General features: G+C 44.1%; 1 protein-coding gene across 1 annotated transcript in view; it reads left to right on the plus strand.

Annotated features, from left to right (window-relative positions):
• Window positions 1-22,888, plus strand: part of RIN3 (Ras and Rab interactor 3) — a 110,526-nt gene that overhangs the window by 42,358 nt on the left and 45,280 nt on the right. Inside the window, exon 4 of the mRNA XM_084630175.1 lies at window positions 18,729-18,801. Within this exon, the coding sequence (XP_084486301.1) occupies window positions 18,729-18,801 (73 nt within the window). The remainder of the gene's footprint in view (window positions 1-18,728; window positions 18,802-22,888) is intronic.

Raw genomic sequence — 22,888 nt, forward strand, 5'->3', positions numbered from 1 at the left:
TTATGCCCCCTGAGGTAAATGGTGGTGGTAAATTGTAAATATTTGTCCCCATTCAACCTGGCCTTCCTCCCCACCCCTACCATACAGTTCGTTTGTTTAAACCTCTGTGCTCATGCCATGGGTACAGCTTTGCAAAGGTGCCCAGATTGGTTATAGGTTCCCAGGTTACGGGAGGGGTGGATTTGGGGAGGTCTGTAAAATAAAGACCTGGCCTTTGCCGCTGCTGATGCTATTGGCAGGGGGGTTACAACAGTATACCCAACTCCACTACATAACCAGCTGGAATGGGGATTGCATTTTACTCTTCGATTCATCCTGAAAAGCTTAATATTAATTTATAACCCAGCATTACAAGCTGTTTCTTTTCCCTCACATTTATTATCATATATTTGTTTGACTGTCTGGATTATCAAACAGCGAGGGCACAGGAATATTCCTAGATTAATGGAATCATAGAGTTTAAGGCCAGAAGGGACCTTTAGATCATCTAGTCTGATTTCCTGTATATCACAGGCCAGAGAATTTCATTGTTAGTCCTGTATTGAACCCAGTAACTCGGTTTTGATAATGTCTGTCTTCCAGTCTTGAATATGTGTGTGCATAATGGTATATCACAGCACAGAGGGTGTTAAATCACCTTGAACAAGTTAAGAATTGTTAAACTATCTATAGCAACATCTATGCATTATTCATAAAGAAAATAATATGGGAACTTTAAGGGATAACTGCAGGATCTGAAGAAAAAAGATCTGTTCTCTATTGTAAGTTCATGTATCATTTAGATTTTGCTTGGGGAGCTATTGTTTTTTTATACTAGCAGTTATTCTTTGGAGCTGTTAGCAAGTTGCATTCTTGAACACTGGCATTATCACAACATCAGATCCAGATGCTGCACTTATTTAGCTTGTACTCTGCACTATAAAACCTCTGGCTTCTGTGAATAAAGGTAAAATGAAATACTCTTATTTAAAATCACAATATAATGCCTTAACTATTTTTTAAAATTTGCTATCTTAGGGAACTATCAATAGAACTATGGGCCCTATTCTCAGCTGGCGTAATTCTCTGTCACTCCATTGTTCTATTGATTTACTCCAGCTGAGGATTTGGCCCCAGGAACACCAACAAAATGAAGGATTTAGTGTAGCATTTCTCCAAATTATTACCTCCCAGTTTATAATTCATGTATTACACACGTATAGTCTGGGGTGCATACAGAAATAAGCTTCCTGTCATTTACAGCAAAAAATTAATAAATACACATCATATTTATAGAAGTGGCACAATTCATGGAGCGGTAGAATTAAAACTTAGTTCCCTTTCAGGAGTATGAGAAATGGCACCACATAGTCATGCAGAATTCAGATTCCTCTCATGGTTCTTCACATTATTTTTAGCCCTGAGTTCTGTCAGTGATGTGTCCCAGATACCTTGTCAGTTCTTCATACTTAGCAAGTTTGACAGCAACAGACTAAAGCAAACTCTTTAGCAGGTGTGCAGGTGAATGAGCCTCTGACAGTGTGGCTGATGTGATTAGGCCCTATGATGGTGTCCCCTGAATAGATATGTGGACACAGTTGGCAACGGGCTTTGTTGCAAGGATAGGTTCCTGGGTTAGTGGTTCTGTTGTGTGGTGTGTGGTTGCTGGTGAGTATTTGCTTCAGGTTGGGGGGCCATCTGTAAGCAAGGACTGGCCTGTCTCCCAAGATCTGTGAGAGTGATGGGTTGTCCTTCAGGATAGGTTGTAGATCCTTGATGATGCATTGGAGAGGTTTTAGTTGGGGGCTGAAGGTGACAGCTAGTGACGTTCTGTTATTTTCTTTGTTGGGCCTGTCCTGTAGTAGGTGACTTCTGGGTACTCTTCTGGCTCTGTCAATCTGTTTCTTCACTTCAGCAGGTGGGTATTGTAGTTGTAAGAACACTTGATAGAGATCTTGTAGGTGTTTGTCTCTGTATGAGGGGTTGGAGCAAATGTGGTTGTATCATAGAGCTTGGCTGGAGACAATGGATCGTGTGGTGTGTCCTGGATGGAAGCTGGAGGCATGTAGGTAGGCATAGCGGTCAGTAGGTTTCCGGTATAGGGTGGTGTTTATGTGACCATCGCTTATTATCATCGTAGTGTCCAGGAAGTGGATCTCCTATGTGGACTGGTCCAGGCTGAGGTTGATGGTGGGATGGAAATTGTTGAAATCCTGGTGGAATTCCTCAAGGGTTTCTTTTCCATGGGTCCAGATGGTGAAGATGTCATCAATGTAGCACAAGTAGAGTAGGGGCATTAGGGGACGAGAGCTGAGGAAGCGTTGTTCTAAGTCAGCCATAAAAATGTTGGCATACTGTGGGGCCATGCGGGTACCCATAGCAGTGCCACTGACTTGAAGGTATAGATTGTCCCCAAATGTGAAATAGTTATGGGTGAGGACAAAGTCACAAAGTTCAGCCACCAGCTTTGCTGTGACATTATCGGGGACAGTGTTCCTGACGGCTTGTAGTCTATCTTTGTGTGGAATGTTGGAGTAGAGGGCATCTACATCCATAGTGGCTAAGGTGGTATTTTCAGGAAGATCACCGATGGACTGTAGTTTCCTCAGGAAGTCAGTGGTGTCTCAAAGATAGCTGGGAGTGCTGGTAGCATAGGGCCTGAAGAGGGAGTCTACATAGCCAAACAATCCTGCTGTCAGGGTGCCAATGCCTGAGATGATGGGGTGTCCAGGATTTCCAGCTTTATGGATCTTGGGTAGCAGATAGAATGCCCCTGGTCGGGGTTCTGGGGTGTGTCTGTGCGAATTTGTTCTTGTGCTTTTTCAGGGAGTTTCTTGAGCAAATGCTGTAGTTTCTTTTGGTAACCCTCAGTGGGATCAGAGGGTAATGGCTTGTAGAAAGTGGTGTTGGAGAGCTACCTAGCAGCCTCTTGTTCATATTCCGACCTATTCATGATGACGTCAGCACCTCCTTTGTCAGCCTTTTTGATCATGATGTCAGAGTTGTTTCTGAGGCTGTGGATGGCATTGTGTTCTGCACGGCTGAGGTTATGGGCAAGTGATACTGCTTTTCCACAATTTCAGCCCATGCATGTTTGCTTTAGAGTGCAGAAGCACTCTGTGTAGAAGTCCAGTCTGTTGTTTCGACCTTCAGGAGTCCACCCAGAATCCTTCTTTTTGTAGTCTTGGTAGGAAGGTCTCTGTGGGTTAGTATGTTGTTCAGAGGTGTGTTGGAAATATTCCTTGAGTCGGAGACGTCAAAAATAGGATTCTAGGTCCCCACAGAACTGTATCATGTTCGTGAGGTTGGAGGGGCAGAAGGAGAGGCCCCGAGATAGGACAGACTCTTCTGCTGGGCTAAGAGTATAGTTGGATAGATTAACAATATTGCTGGGTGGGTTAAGGGAACCACTGTTGTGGCCCCTTGTGACATGTAGTAGTTTAGATAGTTTAGTGTCCTGTTTCTTTTGTAGAGAAGCAAAGTGTGTGTTGTAAATGACTTGTCTAGTTTTTGTAAAGTCCAGCCACGAGGAAGTTTGTGTGGAAGGTTGTTTTTTTTATGAGAGTATCCAGTTTTGAGAGCTCATTCTTAATCTTTCCCTGTTTGCTGTAGAGGATGTTGATCAGGTGGTTCCGCAGTTTCTTTGAGAGCGTGTGGCACAAGCTGTCAGCATAGTCTGTGTGGTATGTAGATTGTAATGGATTTTTTACCTTCAGTCCTTTTGGTACAATGTCCATCTGTTTGCATTTGGAAAGGAAGATGATGTCTGTCTGTATCTGTATGAGTTTTTTCATGCAGTTGATAGATTTCCACTCCATACGGCTAAATTCAGTGCCTTGCGTAATGACAGGTTTCAGAGGAGCAGCTGTGTTAATCTGTATCCGCAAAAAGACTATGCTGATAGCTTGTGCCACACATTCTCAAAGAAACTGCGGAACCACCTGATCAACATCCTTTACTGTATCCGCAAAAGACTGGGAGTGGATGGGTCATTACACAAAGTAAAACTATTTCCCCATGTTTATTCCTCGCCCCCCTCCCCCCCTGCTTTTCCTCAGAAGTTCTTGTCAACTGCTGGAAATGGCCCATCTTGATTATCACTACAAAAGGTTCCCCCCCTCCCCCGCCCCCCACTCTCCTGCTGGTAATAGCTCACCTTACCTGATCACTTTCGCTACAGTGTGTGTGGTAACACCCATTGTTTCATTTTCTCTGTGTATATAAATCTCCCCACTGTATTTTCCACTGAATGCATCCGATGAAGTGAGCTGTAGCTCAAGAAAGCTTATGCTCAAATAAATTTGTTAGTCTCTATGGTGCCATAAGTACTCCTTTTCTTTTTACAGGTTAAAGAGGACAATATATATATATACTTTTAAAAGATGATAGCATTGTAGTAATCTGTCAGCTCTGAATGTCTTTTAGGGCTAACCCAGGTTGACCCAGGGGATCTCTTCTTCAGTTTCTTAGCTCCAGCCCTGTGAGCATCCAAACAGCAAAAAGAGAGGAAAATTTTCTTGTGCCCCTGTTTGTCCCTTGTTCCAGCATTCAAGCTGATGGATGGATTTTCTTGCAAGTAGCACCTTCACGGGTGTGAGAGGGCCCTTAACCAAGTCTTTGTATTGTGATGTTCCACAATGGCCCATTTAGTTTTGATAGCCCTCCTTGATGGGCAGTGGACCATTCCTCCTGTCTGGGTTCACAGGTTCAGAGCAGGTATTTTTACAATTATAAAGCAATACTTACAAATCACCTTTTAGCATGCGATACAGACATTACAAGTGAAATTAATGCATGCAGATCTTACCAGCATTCCGTAGAGTATAAACACTAAACGCATTCTTCTAAGTCTAACACCTATCTTGAACAATATGAATGTACAGGTGAGCTGGTCTAGTTTCCAGCTATGAATTTGTCAGTGCTAAGCTGACACCTTCTGCCTTGGCAAGAACTGGCACCTGGTCTGCCAGCGTCACAGGGGGTTTCCAAGAACATCACTAATCCTTTGACTTTGAAAAGTCCCTTTCTAGTTTTTCTGAGCATCCTAAATTGAGGACTCGTTTAGCCTCCTTTACCCTTTCAGCAGCCCCCCGCCCCCCCACAAATTCTTGTGTTAATCATGGTTACTCCTAGCTGCTCTCTGGATCTACGGTCATAGTGGAAGAGATATTTGGATAACTGGGTACCAACAACGCTCCCAGGATCTTCCCATTCCTCAGTCTTGAGTAGAATTAGTTTCATAGCATATTCTTGAATGCCATCTATGGCCCTTTATTAGCATCTATAAATCTGTATGATTCTAAAACTGAGAGAGGGAGATGTCTTTCATAGAGCATTCCTCGAGCACCATATATGTTACATTTCCTGCTTTATACTGAGAAATTATATGAATTAGTCAATATTTTCATTCCTAAAATCCAATTTCATAAAATGTCTGATTCAAACTTAGTTTCTTTCTGTAGTTCTGCAAATACATGTGTATTTTTAATGTGTACCATATAACAATTGTGTTTTCCCTTCCTCTTGACAAAAGAGAGGATGTGAGTCCTTTCCAAATGCGCAGAGCAAGGGGTAAATAAGAGAAGTAATTCACCTCATGTACAAAATAAGGAAGAACAGATAATTTTTGATAAAATCATTAGAGAATTAACCTGGCAAATAAACCAGTGTTGAGGGGGTTTTTAGAGTATGAGACAGCTAAATATGGTAAGTTAAAGTACTATGACAGGTTTCAGAGTAACAGCTGTGTTAGTCTGTATTTGCAAAAAGAAAAGGGGTACTTGTGGCACCTTAGAGCTCAAATAAATTGGTTAGTCTCTAAGGTGCCACAAGTACTCCTTTTCTTTTTAAAGTACTATGAGCATCAGGGCTTCAGCATGGGTTTTGGTTTATTAGTCTAGGTTCCTAGGCCTCATTCTGCAACCCTGACTCATGTAGTTAGTCCCACTGACTTCAGGACTACTCATGGGAGTGAGGGTTGCAGGTTTGGCCATGAATTCTTGAGACTGACTTTAAATAAATGCTGTTGATCTTTTTCTAAAGGCTTTAACTGAGTTGGTCTTGGATATAATGAGAACTCCTTGCTGAGTCTTGTCTTCAAAGGTATCTGCACTCTTGCACCATCCACTCTAGGGACCTTGCCCTCGGGTGCTTAGAGTGACAGGTGCTGGAGCCTTTGTGGCGGTGTCCCTTAGGCTGTGAATATCACTCTCCCCTTGAAATCTAGATCAGCAGCTTCCTCCTCAGATGTGAAATCTTTCTCTTCCAAAGGTGTTTTCTTTAACACCTTCTCCTACACTCAGACAGATGCACCTAAATCTTCCATTATTTTTATTTGGATCCTCCCTGGTTGTTTATTTTCTGTACTATTGCTATAATGTGTATTTCACGTTGCTCTGATGAGGATGTTCTCTACAGTGTCCCGAGTACCTTTAGAAGGACAGTGCTTTTACAAACAATACTGGGCCCTCTCACTCCCTACTGCAATAAAACCCTTGGGAGAGGGGGTACAGGGTAGGGAATCTCCACTAGGTTGTTTTAATTTTCTTGATGGAGGTTTGTCCCCTGTCATTCTGTTGGGATGCAGGGTTTGCCCCTCTCTGGAACAGACCACAGGGCCAACCCACAAATCCTGGCAAGTGATCACCTGGAGGTAAAGATCTTCTGCACAGAGTCCCTGTACCTCTGATCAGGTTCTGTTCCCCAAGTATTTCCTCTCCTGCCCCCAACTTTGCTCATGGGCAGAGCTCCAGCAGCTAATGACTGACCCAGGATGCCCCTTTAAAAGAGAAACCCCAGACAGAGAGGTAGGGCCCAGTGGAAAGATAACCCAGCCTAAAATGTGTATTCAGCTCATAAAATCACACTGAAGAACTCCAAACACATAATGCACATAGCCTGTTGAATGTGGTCTGAACGACAACTGTGGTCCTCATTATGTAATACTTACTCACCTAAGCAACCCCCTGGAAGTCACACTAATGAATAAAACCGAACCACCCTCCTTCCAAAGTTCGTGTAACGTGGTGGTTGGGCTGTTATAAAGAGGATGGGGATCAATTGTTCTCTATGTCCACTGAGGGTAGGACAAGAAGTAATGGGCTTAATCTACAGCAAGGGAGATTTAGGTCAAATATTAGGAAAAAGTTTGTAACTATCCTTATAGTTACAAACTTTTTCCTAATGGCACAGCTACCGACATCAGTGAGTTTACTCTAAAGGTATATTTGGCCCACTAACTTAATGTAAGACTGAGTTGGGACTTCAGCAATCAGGGCTCTTTTTTTTTTTTTAATTACTGCTCTGGTCAGAAAAATTCTGAGGTTTAAGCCGAAATAATGCCTGATGTAACTCCACTGACTTCAGTGAGGTTACACCTGGGTTGAATTTGAGCATAATTGAAATCCTTAAACTTAACAAAAGCAAACAACTTTGATATTATAAATGGAAATAAGAAGTTCCAGATTATCCAAACTTGGTATTATTTGTAATGAGACACAATGAAGTAGGTTATAGTGCATGATACCTTGGCTTATAGTATGCTGTGTGTATCCATATAGTAGGTTATGCTAGTACGTTGGCTTATAGACAGCAATTGTACTTCAGTGCACAGAAAACAGTTCCGAGGCAAAGCCAAAAAGGGTACATAATGCACCTTGATAGGAAAGGTGCTGAAAATTACTGCCCTCGGAAGAAATTTAGGAGCAATCTCTGAATATTCTCCCAAAACTTGCAGAGATAATAGCAGAGAAGATGTTGGCAAAGCAATCCAGTATCAAAGCACTGGTCCTGGTTGGACCAATCAGAGTTTATATCCTGCACTGATCACCTTATTTGGCCTATCATAGAGAGAGGCCCAATTCATGAAGTTAAGAGCTAGATCCAGATTCCAACTTCTCCAGAAGTTGAGGAGGAAGGATGGAATTTCAGAGATCACTTTGGAGCACTCCACTCTGGACCCATCTCTAGTTTAGGCTCATGTAGTTGTTCCCACAAGCAGATGGGTATTACTACTAGAAGCAGCTGTGAAAGCAAGCAGCACCGATGAGTCAAAACGACAATTCACGTAGCTGAAGGAGCTCCTGGAATAAGAGGAAGTTCAGAAGGGTGGGAATTAGTTAGGCAAAGGGAAGAGACAAAGAACAGTGGAGCAAGGAAGTTGCTCCAATAGCTGAACTTCTGCAACTGATTTCCTTAGCTGCACTATTTCAAGCGGATATGCTTTCTAATGCATCACAGCCAGCTAACTTAAACCCGACTACCATGTTGTTTCAGCTATTTCCTGACTCCTGCCCAACCCCTCTCCTCCTTTCCAAGCACCAGTGAAAAGAAAACACTGTGATTATGGACTGCTGTCATTTGAACTGAGTGATATGAGGAAAGTTTAAGATGCATTAGTGGTGGCTGTGAGTGTACTGTGAGGCTCTCTGTAGCAGTGGCTCTCAGACTGTACCCCTTTCAGGAGTCTGATTTGTCTTGTGTACCCCCAGGTTACGCCTCACTTAAAACCTACTTGCTCACAAAATCAGACATACCAATACAAAAGTGTCACAGCGCACTATTACTGAAAATTGCTTACTTTCTCATTTTTACCATACGCTTATAAAATAAATCAACTGGAATATAAATATTACACTTACGTTTCCCGTGTATAGTATATAGAGCAGTATAAACGAGTCAGTCTCTGCATGAAATTTTAGTTTGTACGGACTTCGCTAGTGCTTTTTATGTAGCCTGTTGTAAAATTAAGCAAATATCTAGATGAGTTGATGTGCCCCCTGGAAGACCTCTGCATACCTCCAGGATACACATACCATGGTTGAGAACCACTGCTCTGTAGTGTGTAAGTAACTTTGGCCAACAGCTAGCAATTTTTAAAAAAGACTGCACATTTTACACAAAGACATGCAATCGGGTGGGATAGACACTCCTGAGGGGGCGCTCTGTATATTGCCCGTAAGCTCAGATGTAAATAAAAACAACAGCCCTGATCATATCCCCTAATCAGAAAGAGGTGAAGGCCCTGTGCATACTGCCACATCCCATCCACATGGAAATGGGGCTTAACTGCCTCAGACGCTGAGTCTCCCTTTCCCCTGACCTTGCACGGGGTGTGCCAGGGTTCAGAGTGGGCACTGAGCAGGGGAAGAGAGAGCAGACTAATATGAATTGAAATAAATAATATGTACATTGTTGTTAGATGTTCTGCAGTGGCTCAAATTTCCACAAGCCACTTCTAGTGGAATTGTCTGCTGTGCTTTGTTTGCAGCAGTAGAAAAACTAAATGTCACCATGGTAATCAATGGCAGATCCCTCTCATTTACTTGTTTACATTTTTGTCTAGTGCATATAGTGGTGTTAGGGTTGCCAGGCGTCCGGTTTGTGACTGGAATGCCTGTTTGAAAAGGGACCCTGGTGGCTCCAGTTGGCACCGCTGAGCAAGCCATTAAAATCCGGTCAGCAGAGTAGCAGGGGCCTGGGGCTAAGGCAGGCTCCCTACCTGCCCTGGCTCCGTGCAGCTCTCGGAAGCAGCCACCAGGTCCCTGCAGCTCCTAGACACGTGGGCAGCCTGGAGCCTCTTTCTGCATGCCAAACCCCACACCCCCAGCTGGAACCCTCACACCCCCTGCACCCCAACCCCCTGCCCCAGTGAAAGTGAGTGAGGGTGGGTGGGGGAGAGCGAGCGACGGAGGGAAGGGGGATGGAGTGAGCAGGGGCAGGGCCTCAGAGAAGAGATGGGATGGGGTGGGACCTCAGGGAAGGGGCGGGACACGGGTGTGGCAGGGATGTTTAGATTTGTGCGATTAGAAAGTTGGCAACCCTAAGTGTTGTTCTGGCATCTATAACAGCCCTGGAGACTGACCTCCTGACACTCTGAAAAAGACAGGCCCCTGGTAAGAGTGAGGGGATACTTCAGTCTCCAGGGCCCATTCACTCCCTAGGGCTTGTCCACATAGTGTATTAGTCTGCACCAGAGGGGCGTAAATTCTAGTGTGCACAATTCTAGTTGCGCAATAACTGGCCAGTGTGAGCCCTGCAAACATGCACTAAAAGTTCCCTAGAGTACATTATTGTAGTCCTGTTTCACACAGTACTAATTTAATCACTGAGTGGCAACTTGTGCTAATGATCTTTGTAATGTGAATACTTGTCTAGAAGTATTGCCAGCTCTTGCAATTTTATCATGAGTCTTGTTGTGTCTTTTTCTTAAAGCACCAGCTGATGGAATCAATAAATTACATGAAATCTCAGCTTCCATTTAAAAAAAAAAAAAAAAAGTCCCAAACCCTCAGGTTAGGGTTGCCATGTGTCCAGTTTTCAACCAGCAGAATGCCCAATCAAAAGGGGACCCTGGTGGCTCTGGACAGTACTGCTGACTGGACTGTTAAAAGTCTGGTCGGTGGTGCAGGGGGGCTAAGACAGGCTCTCGGGCTCCATACGGTTCCCGGAAGCAGCTGGCACGTCCCTGCAGCCCCTAAGTGTGCATGCCCTGAGTACTGGCTCACAGCTCCCATTGGCCAGGAACCAGGGCCAATAGGGGTGGGGTCTGCAGGTGCAGACATTGTGCAGAGCTGCTGGGCCCCTCTGCCTAGGCGCCCCAGGGACATGCTGGCCACTTCCGGGAGCCGCCTAAGGTAAGCACTGACCAGAGCTCACATCTCCTCCTGCACCCCAAACCTCTCATCCCTGGCCCCACCCCAGAGTCTACCTAGCTGGAAGTACCCCTAGCTGGAGTCCTCACCCCCTCCCACACCCCAACCCTCTGTCCCAGCCCTGAGCCCCGTCCCACACACAAACTCCCTCCCAGATCCTGAACCCTGCACTCGCTCCTACACCCCAACCCCCTCATCCCCAGCCCCATCCCAGAGCCCACAACCCCAGCTGGAGCCCTCACACCCCCCCCCCCGCACACCAACATCCTGCCCCAGCCCAGAGCCTCCTCCCATACTCCAAACCCCTCATTTCTGGCGACACCCCGGAGCCCGCACCCCCAGCCAGAGCCCTCATCCCTCCCACACCTGAACCCTCTGCCCCAGCCCAAAGCCCCATCCCATACTCCAAACCCCTCGGCCCCAGCCCAGAACCACCTTCTGCACCCCGCACCCCTCATCCCCGGCCCCACGCAAGAACTCGCATCCCCAGCCGGAGCCCTCACCTCTTTCCGCACCCTTGCCCCAACCCAGTGAAAATGTGTGAGGGTGGGGAATCATAGAATCATAGAATATCAGGGTTGGAAGGGACCTCAGGAGGTCATCTAGTCCAACCCCCTGCTCAAAGCAGGACTAATCCCCAATTAAATCATCCCAGCCAGGGCTTTGTCAAGCCTGACCTTAAAAGCTTCTAAGAAAGGAGATTCTACCACCTCCCTAGGTAACACATTCCAGTGTTTCACCACCCTCCTAGTGAAAAAGTTTTTCCTAATATCCAACCTAAACCTCCCCCACTGCAACTTGAGACCATTACTCCTTGTCCTGTCCTCTTCTACCACTGAGAATAGTCTAGAACCATCCTCTTTGGAACCACCTCTCAGGTAGTTGAAAGCAGCTATCAAATCCCCCCTCATTCTTCTCTTCTGCAGACTAAACAATCCCAGTTCCCTCAGTCTCTCCTCATAACTCATGTGTTCCAGACCCCTAATCATTTTAGTTGCCCTTCGCTGGACTCTCTCCAATTTTTCCACATCCTTCTTGTAGTGTGGGGCCCAAAACTGGACACAGTACTCCAGATGAGGCCTCACCAATGTCGAATAGAGGGGGACGATCACGTCCCTCGATCTGCTCGCTATGCCCCTACTTATACATCACAAAATGCCATTGGCCTTCTTGGCAACAATGGCACACTGTTGACTCATATCCAGCTTCTTGTCCACTGTCACCCCTAGGTCCTTTTCCGCAGAACTGCTGCCTAGCCATTCGGTCCCCAGTCTGTAGCAGTGCATTGGATTCTTCCATCGTAAGTGCAGGACCCTGCACTTATCCTTGTTGAACCTCATCAGATTTCTTTTGGCCCAATCCTCCAATTTGTCTAGGTCCCTCTGTATCCTATCCCTACCTGCCACCGTATCTACCACTCCTCCTAGTTTAGTATCATCCGCAAATTTGCTGAGAGTGCAATCCACACCATCCTCCAGATCATTTATGAAGATATTGAACGAAACTGGCCCCAGGACCGACCCTTGGGGCACTCCACTTGATACCGGCTACCATCTAGACATGGAGCCATTGATCACTACCCGTTGAGCCCGACAATCTAGCCAACTTTCTACCCACTGTATAGTGCATTCATCCAGCCCATACTTCTACTTGCTGACAAGAATACTGTGGGAGACCGTGTCAAAAGCTTTGCTAAAGTCAAGAAACAATACATCCACTGCTTTCCCTTCATCCACAGAACCAGTAATCTCATCATAGAAGGCGATTAGATTAGTCAGGCATGACCTTCCCTTGGTGAATCCATGCTGACTGTTCCTGATCACTTTCCTCTCCTCTAAGTGCTTCAGGATTGATTCCTTGAGGACCTGCTCCATGATTTTTCTGGGGACTGAGGTGAGGCTGACTGGCCTGTAGTTCCCAGGATCCTCCTCCTTCCCTTTTTTTTCACTCTGCCGACTACATGCACTTAGAGCATTTGTGTGGGGACACACACAATCGACTGTATAAAAACGCTTTCTACAAAACCGACTTCTATAAATTCAACCTAATTTCGTACTATAGACATACTTAGTGAACTGGAAAAGGAAGTGGCATCTGGGTGGAAGGGATCAGACACACAGAGAGAGGCAGGGGGCAGTGAGTGGAAGTAGCAGAAAGCCTGATAGCTGGACCATGGAAAAGCCAAAAGCTCAGCAAGATTCAAAAAAAGGAATAGCCATTCATATGAATAATAACACCTACATTTTCACTGTCAGGATAGAAATTTACAAGGGATATTTATCCTCATATGTCAGATTATAAGCAGATGCCAACTGCTTAACTGGAGGTATAAATTCCCCAATGATAAGCTTATCCCATTAAGGAGTTTCCTGCACCGTGCTCTGAATTACTGGTACTGGCCATTGTCAGAGACAAGAGATTGGATTAATTGGAACGCAAGTCTGATTTGGCCATTCCTGTGTTGCTAAAAGTGCTCCTCGTTATCATGAACAAGTGAGCTACCCGTACACTGCTGCCTGGGACGAAGAGCTCAATTGTCTAAAGGGAGGGAGTGTGGTCAGTGGACAGAGTAGGTGATTGAGGCTGTGTGAACACTTATAGTGGTGCAGAGAGCACGTACGCTGTAGCCGTAGCTGTGGAGATGCTGGGCACTGCTTAGGAGAGTAAAGACAGGCCAGAACCTTTGGGTGTGTACGTGCCTAACCAGTGCTTCCCCCAGCTCTTTTTAGCAGGGAAGGTCTCCAGCAGCAGAGAAAAGGCTCTGGCAGGGAGGACAGCAGGGAAAGGCTCCAGCAGCTCCCCACTGCAGCAGCCTTTCCCCTCTGCAGGGAACTGCCGGAGCCTTTCCCCCCTACCTTCCCCCTGCTGGAGTCTTTTACTGCCACATATAACAACACACCATAGTGTGGACCCAGCCTGCTTCTTACTGTGATGTGTAGCTACACATACCCTATATGCTGCTCTCAGTGTCAACAAAACCTGAGAGACTGTCCCTAATTCTGCTATGGGATCGGTGTGGGCAAGCCACTGAACGTCTTTGCCTCATTTTCTCCATCTGTAATAATAACGCTTACTAGCTCCAGGGCTGTTGTCAGGCTAAGTTAGTGTTGTCAAACTTTGAGGGCCTCACATGTAAGGTGTGTTATAAGTGGAAAGTATTATTTTCTATCCCATAAGCCATGTTTGAGCGATCCTGGAAGCAGGTCACTTTTCAGGATGTGTAGTTCGGTACCACAGACTGATTTCCACCTTTCGTCAGACTGGTTGTGGTGGGCATAGGTTCTCTGCTATTCCCACATTCCCAACGCTGGAAATTCTGGTAATTTTAAGGGGTTCCCATTCAGAAGATTCAGCTGAGCTGTGTGCATAGAATGGAAGCTTAGGCAACAAACAGCTGAGTGGGATATTGTTAAAAATGATAGCAGGAAGTTGTAGTCTCTCAGAAGCTCTCCTTCAGGTTCAGTATAGTATGAAAATGCATGGGGAGCATAAAATCTCACCATTTATACTTGAACTGTGTTTAACGTCTCTTTAATGTGCTTCCCATTTTAAACCTGAAACCCTTGTGCATACATTTTTTTCTGAGGTGACAAATTCGCTTTCTATGTGGCTTCAAAATGTAAACATACTATTGCTTATCAGTGGCTATTTTTCTTTTCTGTCAACTGGATTTCTCCATGAAGAATTTAAAAAAAGATTTTCCTCATTTTTACGCTAGGCTTTAAACCAATAGGATTGTGGGAAACACCTGCTGGAAAGATGGCCACACTGCTCTGTTCTTTAATCCCCACTCTGGCTTTTTTTGCTTGATTTTCATTTGCAGGAAAAGTGATGCAAAATCTCTGTTTAATCATTATAGATGGAGGCAAGACATGTAGTTCTAGGGTAATGCTGCCTTACACTGATCTGCAAACTGCCTTAAACATAACCCAAAGGATTCAGTGTTTCTAACACTGCTACTTTTAATCAGCACCCCTCATCTGTGCCCTTGTCTTAGTGACTGAATTGGAACATATTATATATAATACTTTGCATTTGTACAGTGCTTGCTTTGATGATTTCAAAGAGCTTAACAAATATTAATGAATTAAGACTCTCACAAGTCTACACTAGGTACTTACATTGCATGGAGTAAAATGAGGAAACTGAGGCACATAGAATTTAAGTGATTTGCCCAAGAAGTCGGTGACTGAGCTGGGAATAGAATTTAGAATTTCTGATTCCCATTCCAGTACCTTAACGTCAAGAATTTCCTTTCTGCTGTGAGGCAGTAAGCTGGGAGGGTGGCCCTTTAAGCTAGAAACATCACTCTTTTGATTGACTCCTCTACCCTTTCAAAGCAGATTCTAACCTCCTATATACAGTTGGAAAGTTTGGCTTTTCACTTGAGTGGCTTCATTCCAGTTCTTGAACCCTCCCTTCAATATATCAAATTGCTTCCTTCAAAATCTCACTGAAAATTTCCCTTTACTATTTAGCTTATGATTGATTCTCTCTGTAAAGTGTTTCATTATGCTGTGTGTTAGAACCAGAGAACTACATTGTTCACAAAATGAGAGCGAAAAACTGGTGTTTAGTACATTTAAAAAAAAATCAGAAACTGCAAATCCCATACATTTTTATTCTGTGTTAACTATACAGCATAAGAACTAAGGGTCAAAGTTTAAACAGTGGGCTCCCTTCTTGTACCAGCAGACACTGGTTAGGTCATTTTAAATGTCTACAGCCTTGTCCACACTGGATGGGATTTGCTGGTATAGCTATAGCAATATAGCAATACTGACTCACCCTCCTAGTGAAGACTCAGCTAATACTGAACAAACAGCTGGGCTAGATTTAACCAGCTCCCTAAGGGTTCTCTGGTAATCCTTGCATGGTGTAATTAGTGTAATGGCTCTGTGCCACCCCCTCCCAGGGAGAAAGGTGTCCATAAACCCAGCGATTCCCTGACTGCCAGAATGGCCCTTGGAGAGGATATAATTTAGAGTAACCCTGATGCTCTTTTAGATTATGCCAGGGACCAGACCAGACTGTGGCCAGCTCCAAGATCAGAAGTGTCTCCACATCTGCTGCACTAAGGGCTTCTCTCCACAGCAAATCAGGGTGTGAAAGTACAACAGCCGCCTCACTACACAGTAACTGGCTGTGTGGACCCTGCTAGCATGCACACAAAGCAGTGCACTTTGATGTACTACAGTTTGAAATGGGAGTACGTCAGAAAGCACTAGGGAACTTTTAGTGGATGACAGCAGGGTCCACGTAGCTTGTTAGTGCATGGCAGGCTAGTGCGCTGTAGAGTTACACCCAATACCATAAACGGACTCCCTGTGAGACAAGTCCTGACTGTATCTTGTCCGCAGCTGAAGATCCAGGGTGAAATCCAGGCCGCAACTGAAGTCAATGGCTAAAGTCCCATTGACTTCAATAGGGTAGGGATTTCACCCCTAACCTGTTTCTTTTCCATAGCTCCCTCAAGATGAATCTATATAGGTGAGCCGTGGCAGAATTTCAGATTAAATATGTTAATCATACAGCTTGGGGTTTTTTGAATGATTTTCACTGTATCCTAAAACTTAAGAATATCCCCCCAGAAATTCAGGGAGTGGAAAATGGATTTTGAGGTCTGTGTTTCAATTTGGACATCTCTAAGAGAAATGATAGTTACAAATGCATTCAGTACATTGAACCATTGCACCCATGGTACCTATTGCAATCCTGGTAACCATGAACCTCCACGTAGGGTGAAGACACCTGAATCTGATCTCGCTTACACAGGTTTAACACCAATCTAACCCCATTGAGTGAAATCCTGGCCCCTATTGAAACCAATAGCAAAACTCCCATTGATTTTCAAAGGGCCCAGGATTCCACCCATTACTTTTAGTGGAATTATTCTTGATTTACACTAGTGCACATAAAAGGAGAATGAAGCCCAAGTAGTTTAATTAAAAAATGACATACTGTGTAGGTATTCCATTGTCTTGCAGAATAACAACATGCAAGGACAGGCAGGGAGCAACTAGTTAGAATGTCACTTGAAATTAGAGAATCCCCAAATGGAAATTTTACCTTCTATTCAATATTAGCCAAGGCATTCCAAATCTGCATAATCCTGCATGCACTGTAATATACTGCTATTCATAGTAGAAAGGAAAAGGAAGATTCATTCTAAATACTTTTAGTAGGTGATGCTATGGTAAATGTGGCAATATTTCTCTACTGCTGGGCTGTTATAAATACATTGGTGCTCAATGTGCCGCTTTGCTATTATGGAAGGAAATTCTGAAGCAGACAATCAAACAAAAGATTGCCATCTAAGACTGTTCTAAAATTGATTATGCTGTCCTGTCTGAACTGTATTCAATGTGTTATGTACCAAATTGTACTGAATTATCTGAATCAAAAGCTCACTATTAAACCTCTAAAATTCAATAATCTGGGGTGCATTGACATCCTATAATATAATAATCTATTTTAAATTATCACTATATGCTATGGGTCCTGTGTAGTATGTTAAAATTCCATCTCTCTCTCTCTCACTCACACACAGTATTTGTAAGATTGTAGCATTAATCTATGTATAGTGGGGGTGCTGAGAACCATAAACGCCCTGTAAACCCTGTGTATGATAGAAACCACTTCAAGCCAGGGGTGCAGCTGCACCCTGGCACCCCTAGTTCTAGCACCTATGCAGTGGCCAGAGCATTTACTGGTAGCTCAAGATGGATATAAATATATATAGTTGATACAGAGGTTTTGGCCATTATCGTTTGTATTGTTACATGGTAATGGCCAAAACCTCTACAATAATGTAAGTATTTTGCACTATTACTGCAAAACACTCTAGTATATATTTCTATGATGGAGGAAGCCTTAAAGAATCTTTGCAACAAAATTTTATACTTTCTTTTATCATTAAAAACAAATCTCTCCCACTGTAAAATACATAGAGAAAGGTACATACAAGAGGGGGAAATATACTGACACGCTAGGTTTGCCAACTTTCTAATCGCACAAAACTGAACACGCTTGGTCTGCCCCTGCTCTTCCCCTTCCCTGAGGCCCTGCCCGCCACTTGCTCCATCCCCCCTTCCTCTGTCATTCTCTCTCCCCCACCCTCACTCACTTTCACTGGGCTGGGGCAGGGGGTTGGGGTGCAGGACGGGGTGCAGAGTGTGGGCTCCAGGAGGGAGTTTGGGTACAGGAGGGGGCTCAGGGCTGGGGCAGGGAGTTAGGGTGCAGGAGGAGGCGTAGGGTACGGGGTCCAGGAGGAGGTTCTGACCTGGGGCAGGGGGTTGGGACGTGGGAGGGGGTTCAGCCTGCCCTGGCTCCACATGGCTTCTGGAAGTGGCCGGCATGTCCCTGCAGCCCCGAGCGCCAGCTCCACAGCTCCCATTGGCCGCTGGCACCTGTGGGCACAGGCAGCACGTACCGCGCAGAGCCAGCTGGCCGCCCCTGCGCTTAAGAGCTGGACTTGACAGCTGCTTCCAGGAGCCACGCGGACCCAGGACAGGCAGAGAGCCTGCCTTAGCCCCTCTGCACTGCAGATCGGAAGCTGCCTGAGGTAAGTGTCGACAGGGTCCCTTTTTGACCAGGCGTTCCAGTCAAAAACCAGACTCCTGGCAACCCTATGACACACACATACAGCAGAAAAATAATTATTTGCATTTTTAACTTCAAAATGCTTTTCCCATCCAGACAAACACACATGTAGATGTAGGGAGAGAAACATGCAAATGAGAACAGCCACATGTATGTTCCAAAACTTCCATCTGTCAGTGACAGATTTAACTAGAACAAAGTGTGTTTGGCTGTGATCTATTTTTTCATCCCACTATTTCTATTATCATCATAATATATTGACTTCCTCTAAATTAACTAATATTAAGTTATGCTGGGTCATCATCCCTCCTCTGCTTCCCTGAAAAATCTTTTTACAATATGCCATCTGAAGCCAGTTCTCTGCCATTTGTACTAATCTAAATGTTGGCTAGGAAAACACTTACCCTCAGATGAGTGAGAGTCAAACCCATCCGACTTTTCCGCCATAGGGCTCAATGAGAGCAGTTGCTGAATGCTTTTCTCTTTTCTCATCAGTACTGTACCTGGAAGGATCTGTTCTAGTGTTTGAGGACATCTTCAAACTGGTAGCATTCTACTGTGTCAGTAGGTAAGTTGGACTCACTGAGTTCATAGAGGGATTCGTTCATGCATGGCTGGGGGTAACACGTGGCCTGAACTGGTTTTTGCCCTCTCTTGTGGTGGTGCTTCTATATTTGACTTGAGGGCATGCATAAGACAGAAGGAAGGACAGCTTGGTCTATAAATGCAAGCTTTCTGTGTGAACTAATGTTATATCTAAGAGCATGCAAAGTAATCCATTCTTAAATGATCTTTCTCCTTTCCTTCTCCGCACAGCTTCAATTGCAGAGCAAGGGGCAAGTTTTTGTTGTCAGGGTAACTCCATTGACATCAGTGATTCACACCAGTAGCACAAAGAGCAACACCTGGCCTTAGAAATGCAAACATTCTTCTTCTTCCTTTTAAAAGATGAAGATGGGATGGCAAAGGGGAGAATACTGTCATTGAGAATGAATTCGAGATTGGCCCACATTGTGAAGTTCTGGCCCAGATTTAAATTCAAACTTCCCCAGAGTTTGGAATTCAGACCATTATACAAAGAGGCCCAGTCACAAGATTCAGGTTCAGGTCTGAGACCAGATCCAAACTTCCCCAGTGTTTAGGGATAGGATGTTCACACACTGTGTTCCCATCTCTAAAAGCTCTGCTACACTTTTGTACAGTAAAGTCCCAAGTTGTACACCTTCCAGTAGTGTTACTTCTGGAGCTTGGGGGAACTCGATGGGTTTAGATCACAAAGGTTTGGCAAACCTTGTTTTCAGCCTTTCACAACCCTAGAGCCTCGCTTTGTGTCTTCATGTTCGAACAACCTCAAAACACAAAAGTATCATGGTGAAATCATGCAAAATCTACAAGTATCCCGTGTAATGAAACCACAACCATAATCTACTTGGGTTCACTCCAAACTTAGCCCTGATTCACAGAAAGGCTCACGCCCCTTGGCTTTCAGACTCTAGTTATAACTACAGAGCTGGCTTTAGTCGTTACAGACGTAACTCCCATTGACTTCCCTGGAAGTTTTGTCTAAAGTCTGCAGGACTTGGGCCCACAGCTCGTGCACAGCATTCTGCACAGTAGTTGGACAAGGGAATTTTTGGTGAAAGGTGTCACGGTTAACCTACTGTTACAAAAAGTCCCATGGAATCATCAATGTTCATATAGAGCAGACAGGACCTGAGTTTAAATTCTGCAAGCCTGAGGACAGACCTTGGTTTAGCTATTCCATGCTGGAAGTTTGGACTAATAAACTAATCCTTCCACTTTAGAGGAATCTGAATCTAATCCAGATGGAGATGGAAGTCTTGGTGTTACCTGGGTTACTTCTGCTAATTGACCAGCATTAAACAAAAAAATATTGCAGGAGAGAGGAGTTAACAGCAAGCTTTTATTTAGAGACAGAAATTCAAAATATACTGTATAGACGCTAGAGTGGAAAAGACTTGTTATGACATCTTGTCCATTTCAGCAGGGCCAGGCCCTCTCTTATGTAATACCTGGATAACCTAGCCTATGCATCTACAGTAATCCAGTCTAATCTAATCTACACTTTTATGCCAACCATATCGCTGTGACAATCTGAGCATCCTACTCCTACTTTATGTAGTCGAGTTTTAAATTCAACTTGAATCATAGGACTGGAAGGGACCTCGAGAGGTCATCTAGTCCAATCCCCTGCACTCAAGGCAAGACTAAGTATTATCTAGACCATCCCTGACAGGTGTTTGTCCAACCTGCTCTTAAAAATCCCCAGTGATGGAGATTCCACCACCTCCCTAAGCAATTTATTCCGGTGCTTAACCACTCTGACAGTTAAGAAGATTTTCCTAATGTCCAACCTAAACCATCCTTGCTGTAATTTAAGCCCATTGCTCCTTGTCCTATCCTCAGAGGTTAAGAAGAACAATTTTTCTCCCTCCTCCCGTAACAACCTTTTATGTACTTGAAAACTGTTATCATGTCCCCTCTCAGTCTTCTCTTCTCCAGACTAAACAAACCCAATTTTTTCAACCTTCCCTCATAGGTCATGTTTTCTAGATCTTTAATCATTTTTGTTGCTCTTCGCTGGACTTTCTCCAATTTGTCCACATCTTTCCTGAAATGTGGCTCCCAGAACTGGACACAATACAGTTGAGGCCTAATCAGTGCAGAGTAGAGCAGAAGAATTACTTCTCGTGTCTTGCTTTCAACACTCTTGCTAGTACATCCCAAAATGATATTCACTTTTTTTGCAACTTTTTTTTTTGTTGACTCATATTTAGCTTGTGATCCACTATGCTGTCATTCCTAGTGCAAAGAATATGATCTTTATAGTGATTGTTCACATTATAAGACAGGTCTGATTTTCATTTATCCTAATGCTACTTTACACAGCTTGACCTGTGTAAAAGGGCCACAAGGTACATTTAAGGACACTTACACTGCCAGAGTGGTGTAAACAGCCTTTGTGCAGAGTCTCTAATCATATGATCCACTGAGAAAAAGACAACTCAACTCACTTCTGCGTTGCAATTCTAGTAATGCCTATTGCAGCTAAAAATGTACATTCTCAACAGAGAGGAAAATGTTTCTCTTAGTTCCTTTTATAAATGACATTACTGAATGTAACCTATGCTCTTGATGTTTCTACTAATTTCAGAGATTGCTGTCAGATAAGAGAAGGTAAATGGGAAATAATTTTCGGACAGCACTAGATTAAAACAAAGGCTATTAAGCACCGGCCTTCCACTGCTGGGAGTTCGTAAGAGTCCAGCATATGCTCCCAAGTGCTGATGAGTTGTGTGACCTCTGCTCAGACTCTAGTAAATAGTAATCTATAAATAATTTGAAACAATTTATTGTAGCTGAGAGCCTCTGCTCAGAAGAAAGCTAGGTCTGTTCTGGCATGGTGGCTAAATTACCTCGAACCACTAAAATAGTACCTGTAGGTGAATGGGTGATTTGGTGGCAGCCCAGGTAATGAATAAAATAGATTTTTTTCTAGGGGTTTCATTTCTTAGTATTTTCTAAGTTACAAATATTTACCTAAATAAAAAATGAAGCCAATTCCCACCCCCACATATCCCACACCCAGACCCATACCAATAACAGAATAAGAACCCAATGGCTCACACTCTGTTCCTCTTTTACACCAAAAAATTTTCCATGAAAAGAGATCCAAACATAAACTCAGCTTATTAAAAATAGTTACACAATTACGTGCTCAGTGATGCACATAATAGCCATGTTAAGGGTTTTCCCTTCACCCTCCCCTGGTTCTTGTCACACAGACAGAAAGCAGAAGACCAGAAATCCAAAGTGCAGGCAATGCAATATTTATTGGGGTTAATCAAGCAAGCATGTCCATAGCTCTGTATGCTGCAGAGCCTTCACGGTCCCCTTTCCCTTACTTAGCAGACATAATTATACCTGTACTGCATGCCCTTGGTCCTACCCCTTACAATTTATGGTCATGTTCCATTTTGGAGGGTCTTGGGTCCAGGGGCTTCAGTACCACCGCTTTTGTCTCCGATGGGAGGGGTAAGGAGTGAGGTTGTGCTTCAGTCAGGGACAGGCATTTCTTTGGCTTTTAGCGTTTCTTATACCTTCCCCACATCCTCCTCGCCCCCCCAGACTGGTTGCTTGACCTTATCTCAGGAGAGGAGTTGAGGCAGGACTGTCCTTCAAGTGTGCGCTCGTATATTAAACTCCCACTTTACCTAGCAACACTTTAGCTCTATTTCTTATCTCTTCTCGCCCCATCTGCTTGTGGGCAGATGTAACACACAGCATCTTGTTCTTTGTTCACACATATTAGTAAGAATATAAAAATATCAAAAGTCAAATGGGCAAACAAGACCCAAAATTCTATCTCAGGCAAATATACAGGCCTGAATACTACATTATCATCACTAACATTCCTAACAAGCCATGGCGCGTGCATTTCAGTCAGCAAAATATACACGCTTTTGTAAGGGGGAAGGCAGTTCACAGTGGGTTCATCTACCAACACACGAGACCTTCTCAGAACTGCAAAGTCATACTTTTTTTTTAAATAGAGACCATCCAGTCATGTGGTTAGTTTTTCTAAATGTGATTTCCTGCTGCTTGCAGAATGGTTAGCTAAGCTTTTTCACACA

Source organism: Lepidochelys olivacea, assembly GCF_965140295.1.
Source record: "Lepidochelys olivacea isolate rLepOli2 genome assembly, chromosome: 6".
Classification (NCBI taxonomy): domain Eukaryota; kingdom Metazoa; phylum Chordata; order Testudines; family Cheloniidae; genus Lepidochelys; species Lepidochelys olivacea.